At 36.7% G+C, this 19,603-nt stretch overlaps 1 protein-coding gene and 1 non-coding gene across 9 annotated transcripts; one reads left to right on the forward strand and one right to left on the reverse strand.

The window, feature by feature from the left end:
• Positions 1–3,487: 3,487 nt before the first annotated feature.
• Positions 3,488–3,560, reverse strand: TRNAF-GAA (transfer RNA phenylalanine (anticodon GAA)). The gene has a single exon. It is a non-coding gene; the product is annotated as a tRNA-Phe (tRNA).
• Positions 3,561–13,066: 9,506 nt separating this feature from the next.
• On the forward strand, positions 13,067–17,954 carry LOC112791550 (vacuolar cation/proton exchanger 5). 8 transcript variants are annotated; one of them, XM_025834450.3, is made up of 12 exons: positions 13,067–13,429; positions 13,569–13,608; positions 14,087–14,344; positions 14,427–14,494; positions 14,589–14,617; positions 15,005–15,201; positions 15,290–15,502; positions 16,131–16,265; positions 16,784–16,900; positions 16,983–17,036; positions 17,265–17,381; positions 17,644–17,954. In XM_025834450.3, the coding sequence occupies exons 3-12, from the start codon at positions 14,087–14,089 to the stop codon at positions 17,755–17,757; spliced, it is 1,302 nt and encodes a 433-aa protein (XP_025690235.1). In that variant the 5' UTR covers positions 13,067–13,429; positions 13,569–13,608; the 3' UTR covers positions 17,758–17,954. The 8 variants fall into 8 exon arrangements, with proteins under 8 accessions (XP_025690235.1, XP_072092231.1, XP_025690218.1 ...); XM_025834433.3 differs by having other exon boundaries at positions 13,072–13,429; positions 13,555–13,608; XM_025834425.3 differs by having other exon boundaries at positions 13,073–13,418.
• Positions 17,955–19,603: the final 1,649 nt, after the last annotated feature.

The following is a 19,603-nucleotide window of genomic DNA, read 5'->3' on the forward strand; positions in this document are numbered from 1 at the left end:
AGTAATCCGAGCTGGATTTTACTGGCCGACCTTGCAAAAAGATGCCACAGAATTTGTGAAAAAGTGTCAACCATGCCAGATGCATGCAAATTTCCATGTGGCTCCCCCAGAAGAGCTCATTAGTATCACTTCTCCATGGCCTTTTGCAAAATGGGGAATGGATTTGTTAGGTCCTTTTTCCCCAAGCGCCAGGACAAGTCAAATACTTGATCGTGGGAATAGACTACTTCACAAAGTGGATAGAAGCAGAACCATTAGCTACTATCACCGCTCAAAGAAGTCGCAGGTTCCTTTACAAAAATATCATCACAAGATACGGGATACCTTATTCCATTACTACGGATAATGGAACCCAATTCACCGACGCTACCTTCCGAAGCTTAGTAGCCAGTATGAAAATTAAGCATCAATTCACCTCGGTAGAACACCCACAAGCCAATGGGCAAGCCGAGGCAGCCAACAAAGTCATACTGGCAGGACTAAAGAAGAGACTACGGGAAGCAAAGGGAGCTTGGGCTGAAGAGCTCCCTCAGGTGCTATGGGCTTATAGGACAACCCCCCAATCCGCCACCGGAGAAACACCTTTCCGATTAGTCTATGGTGTAGAAGCCATGATTCCAATAGAAATCAATGAGCAAAGCCCAAGGGTGATTCTCCACGATGAGGTCGGAAATGTGCGGGGACACAAAGAGGAGCTCGACTTGCTCCCCGAAATCCGAGAAGATGCCCAGATAAGAGAAGCAGCATTGAAACAAAGAATGACTACCAGGTACAACAAGAAAGTCATTCGAAGAACATTTGCCTCGGATGACTTGGTCCTAATCAGAAACGACATAGGAGTCAACAAATCAGGAGAAGGAAAGCTCGCCGCAAATTGGAAGGGACCATACAAAGTCAAGGAAGTGCTAGGGAAGGGTTATTATAAAGTAACCGACCTGAACGGCACTGAGCTACCAAGGTCGTGGCATGCTTGTAATATGAAAAGGTACTACAATTAAAAGCGAACTCCACTCCCTGGTGTACTCTTTTCCCAACTTCATGATTTTTTCCCAAAAAGGGTTTTTTTTGGAGAAGGGTTTTTAACGAGGCATCATAGTAGAGGCTAAGGGAAATAAGTTATCAAGACCCTTAGTAGCAAGAAGGTACCTCCGCAATTAATAAAGATCTTTTTATTTTACAATATCTCTTATAATATCCTTCTTTATTTTTCTAAGTCTTTTCTACGAAACGCGCCGACTTAAGCTCGACAAAACGTGAAAATCCCATGAACCGACCTAGATGGTCGTCAGGATAAAACGACGAGGTACAAGTCGGCGTAAAGAGGTTATATGAGTTGATCGTAAAAACTCGGGAACAATCCGACTCTCAAGTCGAAATGAGAATCCGAGTAAAACAAACTCGGAAGTCCCCCGAGTAGAAGAAAAACGCATCGCAAAAATAACCTAAGTCATAAAAACTCACTAAAGCAAAGTTGAGTATAAAGGATAACGAAAAAGAGATTGGAAAACCTGAGAAAAGTTTAAAGGCTGCATAAAAGCCCTTAAACGAAAAGGCTCGAAAAAACGATACAAGCCCACAAAAAGGTTTTTCGGGAAAAGATCAAGAGGGTTTGAAATATCGAAATTAGAAAAGCATACACGCACAAGGTAACTTAGAACCCTTATCCAAAAAAGGGCATTTATTTTTCTACACCCTTATTCAAAAGGGCACTCGCCAGAAATATTTTGTTAACGGCCTCAAAAGGCCAGACAGGAATTGTTCACAGGTCACCAACACAAACGTATAAATAAGTTTAAAAAAGGGGGGACTCACAGGCCGAGCCCCCATATAGCCACAAAAAATAAAAGTCATTTTTTCAAAGGAGTAGAGGAATCACCACCGCCAGACTCAGGAGGAGCGCCACCAGGACCAGGAAGAGAAGCTGAAGAGGAAGTCGGAGGAATGACGGAAGAACTCGGAGCATCTTTGGAGCGAGGAGGAGACTCGATGATCCTCTGCCCCCGAGTCTTCAACTCGGATTCAGAAACAATTTTGGGGACAGGAGGATCTACAATGGCGCCGTCGATGACAACTTTGTCAGGATGTAAAGGAGACAGATCCAAGTCAGGAGCAATAACTCTGACCTGCTCCAAAAAAATCCGCCAAGATTCCTCGGCGCCATCGGCAATGGAGTCCTCTAACTCCTCATATGCTTTCCGAGAATTAAATAGGTCAGTTTTCACGGACACAAGATCCTTGAATAGACTTTGATAGCTAGCCTGTGCCGTCTTCCTCAATTCCATCTCCATGTTGCATTGGGCCTGCAAAGCTTTCCCTTTCTCCCGGAGGGTATCTCTCTCCTCCTTTAGCTTGGCAATTTCCTTCTTCAACTCTCCCTCCTGCTCCTGATATACATGGAGCCTCCCTTCCAGCTCCTCGACCCTCGAGGTCGCCCCTAAAGAGCTGAGAGGAGCCCTATCAAAAATATCTAAGAGCTTGCCGCAGAACCCCGCCGCCTTAAGGCTCTCCTCGACCATGGTAGTTAGGTGGCCCCAAACAGACATATCATCCATGCCTATACGGGCATAAGGATATATATTCTTTCGGACGAAGGCAAGAGCATCCGCCTTAACCTCCCCAGAAGAGCCAGACTCTAAAAGCTTGCGCTTCTTGGGATCGGGAGAAAGTCGGACGACGGAGGACGGCTGAGAAGGAGTTGAAGAGGAAATCACCATAGGATTGGAAAGAGTCCCAACGTTACGAGGAGGCGGAGGAGGAGAGATAACCCTGGCACCACCAGACCGAGCACGAGACTTAGCTTTAGCCTCCTGGACCCTCTGAAAAGATTCTTGAGCGTTTGTCTTTGCCATTTCTGAAAAAGAAAACAACAAGCTAAAGGATCAAACAAGTCGGAATATTAGGTTAACAAGTCGGAAATTCAGCATACTAGAAAAAACTACCTAGCTGTGATTGGACAAAGGTCGGAGACCCTTGGAGAAATTTTTTAGTGTCCAAATACGGGGCCCTCCCCCACACTTCTCGGAGGAACCCCACGACGGCAGCCTCTACCTCATCCAGGTCATCTAAACTATATTTTTCGCAAGGGGAGGCCTCCAGCCAGTATAAAGGAAAGCGAGGAAAAGAGTTATCATCCAAGAAAAAGGGATGGTGACCCTGTACAGCTTGCACTTTGAAAAAGAAATTTTTAAAGTCACGGAAAGATTCATCAAAAAGGGTAAAAATCCTCCGACCTTGTATGGCTCAGAAGGAAACCCATTGTTGTTTATTATTCAGTCCGCTAAAAGGCTTGGTCATATGAAAAAGATGAAAAAAGATTTTCAGAGTAGTCGGGAAATCCAGAGCATGGCTAACAAATTGGTAAATTTTCAAGAAACCCCAGGAGTTGGGATGAAGCTGGGTAGGGGCAACACGACAATGCTGTAGAACAGACATCTCAAAATCCGAAAAGGGCAGAAAGACGCCCAGATACTCATACAAATTCATCATGTGCCAGGAACCAGATTTGAACTGGTGACACGAGGATTTTCAGTCCTCTGCTCTACCAGCTGAGCTATCCCGACCTCTCTTGAGGCATCATATTAATCTTATTAGATTACTTAAATATATGTCAATGACTCCATATCAACTAAAAACAAGACAAAAAAAATTCTAATTAGAATATATATTATTATTATTAGCATATATATATATATAAGAATATATTATTCTTATTCCATAACGGGTGATCATGCACTCATACATAAAGAAGAAGTGGGGGGCCGTTTCATTGGCTCTCCCATGACAAATCCGGTCCTCTAAACCGGGAACAAGCAACTCGTATTTAGGCTCATCTTCCTCCGAAGTACAGAGCCGATGATGGGTGCGAAGGTGAGTAATAAACTCCGCATCCACCAACGGCTCCTCCCCCAGAACTGTAACGTCAACCCAATCTACGGAGGCCATTTTTCTTTCTCTAAAGGTAAATGAAGAAAACCTACAAAAGGAAAAAGAAAAAGAAAAAATCAAAAAGGTCTCTAGAGAGAAGAAAAGGAGCCGAGCAAAAATCTACAAAACTATCCCTCTACAAAATCAAGTCATGCAAAGAAAAAGAAAGAAACTAACCTCTTTTTGAAAATAAAGAAGCAGAAGCCTCTGGAAGTATAGTACGTATAAGCACAGCACGAACAAAGAAAGAGGAAGTTTGAAAGATTGCAGAAACGGAAAAATGAAAGAGAGGGAAAACATTTATAAACATGCTAAGGGGCATAATGGTAAAAGCGGAGCAGTCATTAATGAGATTGCACCGTTACCAAAGCCCTCAATGCTTCCCTAATGGACACGACGCTTGAATTGACGTAACTGTCAGAAACAAAGGGTCGCGAAAATCACGTCGGTTTATAAGACCCATGTTCTCTCCAAATAAGTCGGCTACGAACCCGAGTTAAATACTTGAACCCAAACTCTAAAGAGACTTTGGGCTCAAGTAGGGGCACTGTTCATACCCTGGCCCAACGATAAAGGCCCAGGTCCAAATAAAAGGCCTAATCTGAAGGATTAAGCCTAGCTAAGTACCGACCTTCACATAAGAAGTCGGTATCAACCACGACTTGGTCTGAAGAAGTCGGATGTGAGATTAGCTGGCAGATAAACACTCATTCAAATGAGTAACCGCCCCTAAAATCTCTCTAACCACATCATAAAGCCATATCTTAACCTCCCCAAGATAATGGGGGCGGTTAACACCCTAAAGATACGGCACTACTCCAACGGTGGTTATTGGCTCACCACTATAAATACTCTGACACCCCTCAGGTATCTCTAAGCCCAATACTCTCTAGACCTGCTCACACTCTTGCTAACTTAGGCATCGGAGTGTCTTTGCAGGTACCACCCCCCATTCATTCACGGGTACAAGTCGGACGGAGTCTCCCGAGTTGCACACTCACACGGAGACCTTCCCCTTCACGTATTTGGGCCAGCCCACGCTGTCCACTCAGGCAATCTCCGGTTACCAACCGTAACATTTTCGTTTAGCATTAAGATAAATCACTTGGTTTAAATTTATGTGGAGCAATTTGAAGAAGATGAATTTGGTTGGTCACATACATGACAGGGACACGGCAACACATTAATTTTAAAAAGTTGGATACCAAGAAACGGATAGTATATTAGACTCGTATATTAGACTCAGTAGAGATGATAATACGTATTTGAGATCGAACACGAAAGAAAAGTTTTCTATGAAGACAGTAATAAAATGTTTATAGAAAAGACGTTGGCTGAAGTAAAAACGGTAATACATAACATTTATCTCAAGATTATTGTCGATTTTTTATTTCAGAATTATTGTTGAATATTGGACAACAAACTGACACGTGAGTTTACGATTTGTATAAAAATAGACTTTTATTATATACGTTTGTATGAATTGTTTGAGTATGTCTTCTATTACTGTGCTATATATATTGTCTATAAAATTCTCTATTATTTGTATAGATTGTTTGAGTATATCTTCTATTATTGTGCTATATATATTGTCTATAAAATTCTCTATTATTTGACTAGTGTATGTGAATTGTTTATATGTTTATATTGTGTACTTTGTTTATGTTTATTGGTTTATAAATGTGATTATAAACTGAGATGATTGAGAATTGATTAATAAAACTTATGCTAAATTATTTAAGGGTTAAATTCGATTTTGGTTTCTAATGTAAAGGCAAAAAATTTGTTTTGTCTCTAAATTTTTTTTTTCAAATAAAATCGTCCCCAACATTCATATTTGTATTAAAATGGACCTTTCGCACTAAAAATAAAATTTAATGATAAGTTTGTCCTTGCGGTTTGTCTCCCTTAATTTTCATTCCTGCGAAGAACACTCCTACTCATGAAGTAACTCATAATCTTTCTTAAAACACTTGAAAACTGAAACGTTAGTGTGAACCCTCATACGTAGATGCAAAGAGGGTGTACAGAAAGGATTGTTGCCATTGGGGGGTTATGCTGCAGAATCGGTGTGCTGTGACATTAGTGAGTGATCTTCATCGCTGCAACAACTGATTGTCCAGGTACGATTAATTTCCATCCCTCAAGCAATCACGTCAACTGTTTACAACATGTTGGGGGTTTGCAGTTCATCACCATGTTGCACTGTTTGAGTATTTTGGGGTTGAATGCAGGCTTCCGCGTCTGTTGCTATAGCTAGGATTTGTATATATGTGTCTTAGTAATGTATTTTGTTGTATATCAAGGTTGATTGAACAGAAGATGGTGTTCATAAACATGAGGATGCATCATGGGGGTGCATTCGGATATGAAAAGGGGATATTTAAATACTTGAAGGGTCAAAGTACAATTATCGAGGACATTGACGGCGATCGTTGGTCTGTGTTTGAGGCCTATGAAGAGTTAAGGCAGTTTGGATACTTACAGGCCAACATTGTAGCATTGTGGTATAAAGATCCAAGCTTGGGTGATTTGGAGACTAGCCTGAAGATGCTGAAGGGTGACGTAGAAGCAATCGAAATGTGCAACATTGCTGGGTCACGGGGCTTGGTAGAGTTGTATGTAGTCCACGATGTGGGCAATGCGCATCCATTTCCAGAAGTGGATTACGTTGATGTTGGGAGAGTTGCTGAAGAGGGAACAGATGATGGGCTTGGCTTGGTTGTTTTCGAAGGGCACGGGACTGAGGCAGCAGAGGCAAGTGGAGAACCTAATAAGGGAACCAAGGGTGGAGATGAAGGAGATGAGTTTCGAGTAGATGAAAGTGAAACCAGTGATGAAGATAGTGAGGACCCCGAGTATATGCCATCTGATGAGGAGGGGGACAGTGCATGAGACTTTCATTTCACTGATAGTGAGGAGGATTATGAGGGTGATAGTGAATTTGTTAAGGATAATTCTGTGCCCAAGGAAGCTACTGCTGGCAAGGAAAAGGGGAGTGTGATAAGTCAGTTTAGTGAGGAGGATGGAGCAGATAGTGATGAGTTGGAGATAGACCACATGATTGGTGAAGATGAGGGGGATGATGATAATGCTGAGGATGATGTCGATGATGTATCGGATCGTGAGGGTCAATGGTTTTCATTTCATAAACCTTTGAAGGATATAAGAGCAGCTATAGATGGGAGGTAGGAACACTTTATGCATCCAGACAAGAATTTAAGGAGACTGTGCTGGCTTATGCAGTTCATACGGTTAGGAGCATCAAATTTAAGAAGTGTGATTTGGTCAGGGTTAGAGCTGTTTGTTAGAAAGACTGTCCATTCTGGCTCTATGCACATAGGGTTGAAGATGAATCCACCTGGCAGTTAAAAAGTATGAACCTGCAACACACCTGCATGCAAACACATTGTGTTGGGATACTGCACACTAAGGGGCTTGGATTAATGATTACTGTGCTGAGCTTTTAAGGGCCAATCCAGGTTTATCGGTCAGCTTGAAAGTGTTTAGGAGCCCAGATCTTGCCCAGGAGGTCAAGAACCCCGAATTGATGAATTATTGTGTATTCCAGAGATTGTATGTCTGCTTCGATGCATGCAAGAAGAGCTTCCAACATTGCAGACCCTTTATCAGTTTGGACGGTTGTTTCTTAAAGACTTCTCAGGGTGGCCAGTTATTAACTGCAATAGGAAGAGATCCTAATGACCATATCCTTCCGATTGCTTATGCGGTGGTTGAAGCTGAGTCAAAGGATTCCTGTGTTTGGTTTCTGAGACACTTATCTGATGATTTGGGTGCTGAGAAAATTAGAAAGTGCACATTTATATCGGATCAGCAGAAGGTGAACATTATCTTTATATTGTTTTTTAAAGTTTATGACTTACGATGAAGACTATGCTAATTAGCTGGGTTACCTTTCTGAGGCCGGGCTTGTTACCAGCTCTTGATGAAGTCATTTCAGGAGTGGACAATTGATACTGCGTGAGGCATCTCTATAACAACTTCAGGAAAAAATTTCCTAAATTGGAGCTAAAGAATCAAATGTGGAGATGTGCAAAGTCTACGCACTGGAAAGATTGAGAGAAGGAGATGAAGTCAATGAAATTGAAGAGTGAGGGTGCATTTCGACACTTGAAATTGGGTTAGACAAATTTGTTATAGATCTGTCTACTGGTGAGTGTTCCTGTAGGATGTGGCAGATGAGCGGGCTACCCTGTCCTCATGCCATTGGCTGCATAACATTCAAGGGTTTGGACTTGGAGTCGTTTGTGGATGACCATTACAAAAAGGATGCTTACCTGAGGTGCTACCAGGAAGTGATACATCCTCTGAACGGGCCAGATCTGTGGGAGAGATCCCAGTATGATGATGTCATGCCATTACCATATCGGAGGCCAAGTCACAAGCCAGTTAAGAAGAGGAAGCGAGGACCTAGAGATGAGGATAACAGAAGCCAAACTCACCTCTCCCGTAGGGGCCAAACACAGCGATGCTCTAACTGTTGTGCTTTAGGTCACAAGAAATCAGGTTGCACAAAGCCTAACAAGAAGGTATGTTCCTTTCCGTTATAGTGTTCAGTTTGGTTTATATTAAATTGTGTTAAAAATGTTCCTAATTTTTTAACACAATTTAATATAGAAGGAAAAGCTTCCAAGATTGAAACGGTTCAATCGAGCCAACTTCTTCTTTTTCAACACCAAAACCGGTTCGGACAAAGAGAAGAGAGAGAAAAAACCAAAAGCAAATCAACATGCATGTACCTCTCTCTCATCCCTTCTCATCAAGCTTCATCAATCCGAGCCTTGCATCTTGACTTTGTCCCCAAGAAAAATTTCTGATCTTTGATGAACTTTTGATCCTTGATAGCTCCATCTGTTCTATTTTTGCTTCTTCCTCCACGTAGCTACAGTAGCTACCTTCTGTGATGGATGAACAAAAAGTATAAACGAGCTTCACCTCAGAGATCTTCTTCTCTGACCGAAACGGATTGCTACTACTTTGGACATGGAGATCTTGAAACTTCTTCTCCACATCTTGCCTTTAGTGGAAAGAAAATTCTAGCCACGCCATACTGTAGATCTTTTTTTTGTAAGAGCCATCATCACGTTGGCCGCTTGCTTCTTCCTAGCTTCTCTGCTTCTACCTCTGATAGCTTCTTCCATCTTCTTTCTCTGATGGAAGTGACATACGAAAACAAGAGAGAGAAGAGAGAAAAGAAAGAGAAAACTTTGGAAGTAATGAGTGAAATTAAAATCAATTAAAACCCACTTCCCATCTCCAATGCATAGTAACATGTGAGGCAATAAAAATAATCAAATCAATTTCAACTTTCTTTTTTCTGTTACTAATGCAATTAAACCAAGTTAATTAAATTTGAATTCTATCAAAGAGGGGAGTGGGTAACCAAACCAAACATACTCTACTCCATTCTTCTTTCTTTCAAATTTCGGACCCATGATGATATTAGATCAAGAGGAAATTATTTTGGCCTTCTCATTAGTTCCTTGGCCCAATCAACACAAGAATAATTTAGCCACAATGTTTAAACATTTTGTACCAAAGGCTGAATATTTTCTCAATATATTGGACCATGGTATTTTCAGCCCAATAATCAAATCTGTACATTTGTAAAATTATTAATCAACAAAGTGAAAATAATAACTTAATAATTTTGCAATTAATTAATTTTAAATAATGTTTGATTATCATTATATTTTAAGTTTTTCAAACTCAACCATGACAATTAAAAATTTGATAACTGTTTTATTGCATTCAATGAATTATATGATAGAAACTATAAATTCAACAGTGATAAACTATTTATTTTAACAAGTTATTATCCTTTTTCATTTTTGTGGGCTTTGGATTTTTAAAAGAACGAAACTTCTAAAATGGTGGGTGTGTTGATATCTTGCATAATCTCCACTGTAGAATTTGATTTAGGGATATTTATATAGTTTTGGAACGGAAACTAAGAATGAAAAAAAGAGACTAAACGACAGAGATTGAACTAAATTTAAATATTATGTTTGGTGTAAAGTATATAAAATTAGATTATATCTTAGTATTATATTTAGTTTAAGATAAAATTAGAGACTGAAATTATTGAAGTTACTAAAATATTTTTATTTATACTTTAATATTAAAATAAAACCCAAATCCCTGTGATTTAATTTTCCTCCATCCCTTTTCTCCTTTACTATGTCCTGGAAATGCTTGTACAATGAAGACCCCCTCCATTCAATTTAGCTGCCAGCAGCACCGTAAAAGTTAACGTCGAAAACGATCCCCTAGAGCACAGCACGTTACAATGGTTGTAACGCTTCTCAATTGCGCCGCTAGGAACTCTCGGGGATTGTGATTTTTTGTACCGTTTCTTCTTACGTCGTTGGAAGTTGCCACCCTCTTCACTCAGAGCGTCATCTCACCCTTTTCACTCTCTTTATCCCTCTCCCTTTCTTTGCCATCGCACAACTCCTCGACGAGTCCAAAGGCCTCACCGTTTTTAAATCCCATCATTGACAACTCCTCTCAAATCCATATGTCGTCACAAGTATCATCAGCTGTCTTTAACCCCGTCTCCTAGCACCCAAATTACAATCGCAGCAATCCGTGCCGTCACATCTTCGACGTGTCGGCTCCTTTTTTTGCGCCACTATCTCCTCCTCCTCTTTCTTTCCTCTCCCTTTCTTATCTTCTCTTTTCTCTCTATTTTGATTTTGAGATATGTTTATGATGTTGTTGTTCTTGATATTATTATTATTGTTGTTAGTGGTAATGGATTACAAAGAGGAATAATGGTAGAAGTGTGATAGTAGGGGTAAGAAATTAAGTGGAGTTAGATGGTGAGAGGTGGTGGTCCTGGCAGCAATGATAGGGCAGAGGAGGTGGTAGAAATACTGAATAAGCCCTAATTAAATTTGTATAAAAGATAAACATAAAATTATTAATTTAAAATAAAGGTATTTAAAAAAAATTATTTGTTAAAATTTTAATATCTGTTCTTAAAATTTTAGTCTCTTGTGTCTCTATTTTTAAAAGTATTGAAGGAATTGAAATTCTATTTTTTAGAACTAAAATTTTAGTTCCAATTTGTAGTCATTAAATATAATATTAAGCCTTAATTTTTTAATTTTAGTCTCAATATTCCAAACCAAATACTACCTATATGTCTTACTTAGAAAGTGCACTAGATTTTATTATTATTATTATTATTTTGGATCATACACTGAGTTTAAATTCTAATTGTGATTAGAAAATAGTTATATAGAACTCGAAAAAAAATAGAGAATGTATGTTATAGTGTAACAACAACAAACAACAATAATGTCTTGTCCTACTAGGTGGGGTCAACTATATAAATCAAACGATGCCATTGAGGCATTGAGCTCTATCATGTATCATGTCTACAAAGAAACTGTTTATATATAGATCTCGTTTGACCACCTCATAGATGGTCTTCTTAGGTCTTCCTCTACCTTTTATCTCTTGTCCATTTTTCATCTCATCTATCCTCCTGATTGGGTGTTCTGTCGGTCTTCTTCTCACATGTCCAAACCACCTGAGACACGATTCTACCATCTTTTCCATAATAGGTGCTACTCCAACTCTCTCCGTTATATCTTCGTTCCTTATTTTATCCTATCGCGTATGACCACTCACCCATCTCAACATCTTCATCTCTACCACACTCAACTTATATTTGTGCTCTTCTTTAGCCGCCCAACACTCCGTACCATAAAGCAAGCATAGACGGTTTTATAGCAGTGCGATAGGATTTACCTTTAAATTTTAAAGGCACTTTTTTGTCGCATATAAAATTAGATGCACTCCGCCATTTTGACCAACCTACTTGGATCCTATGATTTACATCATGTTCAATCTCTCCATTATCTTATATGATGCACCCAAAATATTTAAAACTTTTAACTTTTCGTAAGATGTTTTCTCCAATGTTCACTTCTATATTAGGATTTTCTCCACCTATGTTACACTTGTGATACATAACTAGTCCGGTCCCAAATTCGGATAAAAGAAGAGGGTTATGTTAGATTTTCGACAACCAATATAAAGCATGGTCGGTCGAATTTCCATGACATGTATGGTGTAACTTAAAAAGGAAAATTCAATGTTTGCATAACCTTCGGTTTTTATGTCCCCAACCCATTGGTCTTGATTGAAACTTCGGAAGTGGGAAAGAAGTGAAACAGTACAGTGACGAAAAAAAAAAGAGAAGGGGGAACAGTGTTTCTTTTATATGGGCTTTGTCGATTTAGATTGTTTGACTTTTTGTTTCCTGTATTTGTTTGATCGTGTCTGGGTTTTGTTTGGTTGTTGGAATTTGGGGATGGGCCAGTGGATTTGAGCAAAATCTACTTAATTATGCTAAGCATGTAAATACAATGTCCAAAAACAAGTACGTAAATACCAAAAATAAAATGTTAAGCATGTAACCAATTTAAGTCTATCAAATAGTTTTTTTATTATTAGCTAACCCTTAAATGAAATTTAATCTCGCAGACAATTAATTTTTAATCTATCAAATTAAAGAATACAATAAAAACCCAAAAAAACAGTTTCTTCACTTATTTAAGTAAATGTCAAAAATTTAAATTTGTTATACATATAATAATTTATGAGTCAACAATTTATAATACACAAATACTAACATTAACATAGACGTCACACATCAACACACAAATTTTAATAAAACTTTTATGAGTAAAATTTACTAAAAATTTGTCAATTAAATAAAATTTAATATTTTATTTACTATATTTTGTATTAATAACTTAGATTTAGAATATAGAATCTAGTACTTAAAGTAAAGGAATTAGAATATAAAATTTATAATTTAATATTTATAATTTATAATTTATAATTTAAAATTTAAAATTTAAAATTTAAACTTAAAAATTCAAAAATTATATATTTTTTTCTTATTTTAAAATACATTAGCATTCCGCATTCGTTCTATATTTTTATTTAGACAGTGATATTTATTTTTTTATTTTATTAAAATTAAACTTATAAAATATTTAACATACAATTTCAAGATAACTAAATTAAACATTAAACATTTAATTAATGTAAATTAATTGAAAATTAACAAGAAGCATATAAGTTTCAGTGTCCTAAATTTGATTTCCGTTTTTAGGAAAGTATGATAGCGTTTACTTTAATGTGAGAAAAACGTGTCTTCGTTCTTCCAAATCAAACAAGACGAGAAGAACAAAAGTAGAAAAAAAAGAGAAGAAATTCGATAAACGGCTGCAACAAAGAGAGAAATGAACTCTCACCAAATTCTTTAACGAACCCACACACACAAAAAAACACACACACACACACACACTGAAACTGAAACGGAAGTACTTCACCGTTCAACTCTTTCTCTCTCCCAAAAAAAGAAAACGAAAAAGAAATTCCAAAACAATCACTTCGTATGTTGTGGAATACATGGAATCTCGAGTTGAAGTGAAACAACCAACACTGAAGTAAGATCTGGGTATATCAAATTTCCTTATTATTTTTTTATTTGACCTTTTTCTTAGTGTATTTTTTTAGAAAGGGAAAAAAAACTAATTTTTTTTGTCAATTACAAGTTTTTTGGTCTCTTTCTCTAATTTTCAGTCTCTGCATTGTAGTACATCCGGATTTTCAGATGACTTGTCTGAGACTCGCAAGGTGTGTTCTTTAATTCATTCTGATTACGCCTTTGATTCCTTTTCTTATTTTTAGGAATTGAGATTGTAATTTTTTCCCCAAAATAGAAAATGAAAGAAAACTTAATTTTGTGGATATATTTTATATGAATACGGAGTAATATTTTTTTGTGTTAGATACAGTAAGATTTTTGGATTTTTACTTTTTTTTTTTAATGTGAGTTGCATAAAACAATGTGGGAGATCTGCAATGTTCATCATTAGGAAAATGATGGCTTTTATAGTACAATGATTCAAGTGCCAAAAGCAACATAGATTTAGTCATCTTTTTTCTTTTCTTTTTCCTTTTTCTATTATTAGTAAAATGTTTTTCAAAAGTCAAGTTCAGAATTCCAAAGTAGTGTGCTATTGGAACTTCTTTGCTTACAAACTTAGTGTTCATATGCAACATTCTTTCGATAATCGATCTAAAACTTGATGATACATTGTCCGAGTACCAGATGAATTCTTCGAATGGAAGGCCAACAAACAAGTTTGAGGATCAAGTTCCTTTTAGCCCTGAAATAGCTTATCACCAGCCAGAATCTACTATGGCTGCACGTGGATCACATCCCGGAGAATCGCTCACTGTTTGCAGCGAAACATTGGGGGGCATTATTTACAGGAGCATACGGCTTGTGGTTTTCTCGAACAGACTCAACTTGCTTATGCCTTTTGGGCCTCTTGCGATTCTTGTTCAGAAATTGACTGGTCATCATGTGAGCTGTAGTTCATTAAATTCTTTACTTACCTGCATTTTTGGGTAAATATCAAATATTGATTTGTTTAGGTCAATTGCAGGGCTGGGTCTTCGGTCTTAGTTTACTGGGGATAATGCCTCTGGCAGAGCGGCTCGGTTATGCCACGGAGTAATGTTATATTGTGCTCTTTTTTTCTAAAGTTTTTCTTATAGTTTTTTACTTTTCATGGTTGCTAATGATATGCTTTTCTTGGCTTATATAGGCAACTTGCATTTTACACTGGAGATACAGGTATGCAATTTTATAAACAGTTCCGATAAATTAACATTTTATCTTTGATCTTCTTCTAAAATCAACCCAGTTTTGATGCTGAAATAACTTAAAACTGCACTATGCAATAAAATTATGAAACATTCATAACTTAATCTTGATACAAGTTATATCTAGATACCTTGAACTATTAATGTAACAAGTTTCCAAAGTTTTTTGGCAGATATTTTGTAACATAGGGAATAATTATTAGGACAAGTCTCTCTTAATCTTGATTTAAATGGTATATTACATTTGAAAATACTGATTCCTGTTATTCACTTTAATCATACAATGTGCATTTATTTTCTCTCTGTGATATCTAAGTTGTGGTATTTTATTTCCCACTTATTCCATTTTATCTTGCAGTTGGGGGTCTTTTAAATGCTACATTTGGAAATGCAACAGAATTAATAATCTCGTTATATGCCCTGAAAAGTGGATTGACACGAGTAGTCCAGCTTTCATTGCTGGGTTCAATTTTGTCAAACATGTTGCTTGTGCTTGGATGTGCATTCTTAAGTGGTGGTATTGTTTTCAGCAAGAAGGAACAAGTATTTAACAAGGTAGACATGTAATGTGTCCGCCTCTTTGATTTTCTTCCCGATTTTCATTTCATAAAAGAAACTGTAGCTGATTCAAATTAGCATTCAGGCAGCTGCTACGGTGAATTCAGGATTGCTGCTTATGGCAGTTATGGGCCTACTTTTTCCTGCTGTTCTTCATTATACACGAACTGAGGTGCACTTCGGGAAGTCAGAACTGGCGCTTTCAAGATTCAGCAGCTGTGTCATGCTTGTGGCCTATGCTGCATACTTATTTTTCCAGTTGAGAAATCAAAGTGGTCTCTATATCTCTGCGAACGAGGTTGGTGGAATTGTTTGGCTTTTGCTTCCTCGGTCACTCTATTATATGTTCATGTACAGTATATGCTAATGGCGTGCCATGTGGTAGATTTGTTTGAATTAAAGTACGGGATTATGAGACAGGGACTATTTAGGATAATAATATATATCTCGAACAGAATGCAGATTAGCAGAGTCTATATATATGTTGCTGACTAGTAGAATTTGATTTGTTCAAAATAACTGTCTCCGTTTATCAATTCACACTATTTGTAATATGTCCCAATAGATATGTCTGCCATTTCTGATTCCCTTAGGGATTAAAATTCACACCAAGATTTTTAAGTTTGGTTCATGTTTTTATTCCTGAGGAATTATTTTGGAGAAGTTTTCATCCAGGTTTTCCAGGGATATTAATATCTGAAAGACCAAAGAAACCTGTGGATGATTGGCTAGCTAGGATTTTTTTTCCCCCCATCACTTACTTGTACAAGTAAAGAGATTTTTCAGTTTTGCGATTTTCTTTAATCTTCTGCACTCATCAAGAGCTTTTGTAATATGTTCAATGTTCATTATTGGGATACAAGTCATGGCTTGGCTGGGTTTTGCTTCTTGTACTGACATAATAACATCTTGGCTAACCAATTTAGGAAGAGAGAGAGACAGGCGACAACTCAAATGACGATGAATCTCCTGAAATTTCTAAATGGGAATCAATAATCTGGCTTTCGGTTATGACTGCTTGGATATCAATTCTTTCCGAATATTTGGTTGGCGCTATAGAGGTGGATAATGTTTCATGTTTCCTCTTTCACAGAGCATTTAGCTGTTTGAGGTTCTTGTGTTTCTTTTTTATTGCTACCCGAAATATAACACTCATACCCTTTCAGAGGTACAGAAACTCAAGTAGATTCTCATTTGAGTTTATAAGTTTGACTGATAATATAATTATTACTTCCTTGTCAAAGAAAAAAGAAGATAATATAATCATTATTTAGCATATCATGTTTTATGTATGCATGGTTGTTAGCATATGATGCTGTTGCATTGCCATTCATAATTTGATGTTTTTGAAGTAAAATCATTTTCTCTATTTTAAACTTGAGTTACCCTTAATCCATTCAAATCACTCTAAATGCTTGATTTGATTTTAATTGAAATGTCATTTTGTCTTGAGAATATTTTACAAGAAAATGACTTTTCTTAGATACCAAGTATTTTAAATGAATGAAAATTTTCAGTACTTTTCTCTTTAGAAATTTTTTATGAAATTTACATTTCTGTTTGATCAACTGTATAACAGGGAGCATCTAATTCATGGAACATACCAGTAACATTCATTAGTGTCATATTGCTTCCACTGGTGGGGAACGCAGCAGAACATGCTAGTGCTATCATGTTTGCCATGAAAGATAAATTAGTGAGCTTTCTTCTCTTCACTTCTTCTGCTCTTCCTCTAACATGAATATAACTCTTCAATTTTATAATTTTACTCCTTTCAGGACATCTCCTTGGGAGTAGCGATAGGGTCGTCCACGCAGATATCTATGTTCGTTGTAAGTATTATTGTTGAATTATTTGTCAGGGTAGCAAACATACATTGCTTTCTCTAAACTTTTGCCTGTGTTTGTGTGCTTCTGTTTTGTGGAAGATGCTGCAAGTTTTGCACTTGGATTAGGGTATTTGGAGAAAGATCTTATGATGTTGAATTTCTGTATTAATATGATTTCGAATATTCTTATGTTATTTGGTTCCTTGAAGTTTTTCTCTGTTTAATTGTGCAGATACCATTTTGTGTTGTTATGGGGTGGATAATGGGGCAACCATTGGACCTGAACTTTCAACTTTTTGAGACTGCAGCACTATTTCTAACTGTTATAGTTGTTGCCTTCATGTTACAGGTTATTTTCTTCCTTCCAAGAGAATTTAATTTGTAAACATTGTCAGCCTAAAAAAGTTTTACACACGTCCAATCATATATCGACACATAGTTTTGACTCACTGCCACTATGTCAAATTTGTATAAATGAAAGAATCTGATTGGACGACAGTGGAAAACTCTTTTAACACTACCAATGTAGAGAAAAAAAACTATTTATGTGGCGTATCGTGTGATGTTCGGAGCTTACAACGACACATGGTAAATTATTATTGATTTTGCAGGAAGGAACTGCAAATTACTTCAAGGGGGTAATGCTTGTGCTTTGCTATCTGATAGTAGCAGCTAGTTTTTATGTACATGTAGATTCCAATTCTGAAGACCAGCCTGTTCCCTAACGAGATAAATTCCATTTTATATTACCTTATTATTATTATTATTATTATTAGAATTATTTTTCTTCCTTTTTTTTTGTGGTTTGGGAAATTAGGTTGTAAAGGTTTTTGTTCTGTTAAACCTGATGCAAATGTAATGAGTTAATTCAGTTCCTCTTTCCACCTTTTGGTTTTACTAAATAAATGCATATTATATGAAACTATGAAAGTACAGGAGTAATTAAGAAATAAAGGTAGCATACACCATATGCATTTTCTTTACTGAACTTTACCGGCAATTTTCCATCTCACAAAAAACTTCCGAGTCTTAGCTCTGCATCGAAGAAGAGTTATGGACTTATGGTGAGGATATTTTACTAGAGGTTTCTATTGAGATAACAATCAAAATAGTCTCTCAGTCTTAACCCGATAATCAAAATGGTCTTCCGGTTCGATTGTTCTTGAAACTCAAACATGATAACATTCTTTGTTTGAGGCAAATGATATTACAATCATATCATGGTTTTACATCAGCTTGGAAGTCTCCATTTCGCAACTCTTGTGGAGTTTGGATTTTGGGGTTCATTTCAAGAACCTAGGTTCTATAAAACTTGTTTTATTTATCATTTATTTATTTCAGGGTGCTCGGGTGAAGCCGGATGAATTTTATATGGCTAAAATCTCTTCATACTAAAATTGTCAGATCGAATTAACTGCGGATTGAATAAGATTGGATATATTCGTAAAACATAAAAATATTTTAAGAAACTTATTTTTATTTAAAGAAATTAATAAAATATTTTTTTATTCTTTTAAATATGTTTATTTTTAAAATATTATTAAATAATTTTTCTTTAAATAATAAAAATAAAACATATAAAAATTATTAGTTGAAATAAAATATAAGAAAAATATTTATTTATTTATTTTTGTGAATCCACAGATATGCGGATATCTATCTAAAATCCTCAATCCAATTTTATTAGTGTGCAGATTAGATTCGATCCGAAAGTCTTACAAATCGGATCAATATCCTTAATTTTCTAATCGAATTTGGATAAATACTGCTGATTGATTTCGATCCATAAATACTCCTAAAGTTACATTCTATGAAGCACGGACACTTTGTTGAATTGTCATGTTCACATACACATTTCGGGCACGACACTCACGACACTCATCTGACACACGTGTCTGCTGTGTCCAACCGTTTCTTAATAAAAAATAAAAAATTCTTCTTCGAATATGCCTGAACAACCTAAATACCACCACGTGTCAGCGTGTCCAGTCTTATTCTTAACATATATTCTTAAAATAAATTTAGATATAATATATATTATTATTTATTAAAATAAAAAATATTTTAAATACTTAATATAATTAAAATAAGTGTCCCGTATTATATAAGATTTTAAAATTCGCATGACGGCATATCCCATGTCATATCGTATCCTGTGTTCGTGTCGGTATAAGTGCATAGGTTACATTAAATAAAGCCGAAAGTAGTAAGTTTGGCAGTATTTGGCTAAAAATTGTTGTTCCAAGACTTTTCACTAGAAAATATGATTTAGTTGAGACCAACTCAATTCAAGCATCTCAAGTTGCTAGTGAGTAGTGACTTGTATCCGAAAAACATGCAAGAGCCGAATGAAGGTTCCAAAATATTGGCTTTATTGCACTGTCCATCAACTATTTCTCTATCGTGCGTACTTTGAACCACAAAGAGAGGGAGAGAGTACGGATGACTTGTCAGAACCATTATTTGGCACAAACATCGCTTACATCATTACAACTTCTAACAGCATCAAGTAAGCTACACACTTAAATTTACTTTTTTTTTTGTGGTTAAGCTTTCTTTACTGCGTGTTAT

The sequence above is a fragment of the Arachis hypogaea genome, chromosome 1, assembly GCF_003086295.3.
Source record: "Arachis hypogaea cultivar Tifrunner chromosome 1, arahy.Tifrunner.gnm2.J5K5, whole genome shotgun sequence".
Lineage (NCBI taxonomy): Eukaryota > Viridiplantae > Streptophyta > Magnoliopsida > Fabales > Fabaceae > Arachis > Arachis hypogaea.

Bases quoted from the DNA above. Each gene is read 5' to 3' on its own strand.
- LOC112791550 (XM_025834425.3), top strand. From the start codon at position 13,381: ATGGAATCTCGAGTTGAAGTGAAACAACCAACACTGAA. The intron at 14,495-14,588 runs GTAATGTTATAT...TGGCTTATATAG, and splicing joins CGGCTCGGTTATGCCACGGA to GCAACTTGCATTTTACACTG. The intron at 16,266-16,783 runs GTGGATAATGTT...ACTGTATAACAG, and splicing joins ATTTGGTTGGCGCTATAGAG to GGAGCATCTAATTCATGGAA.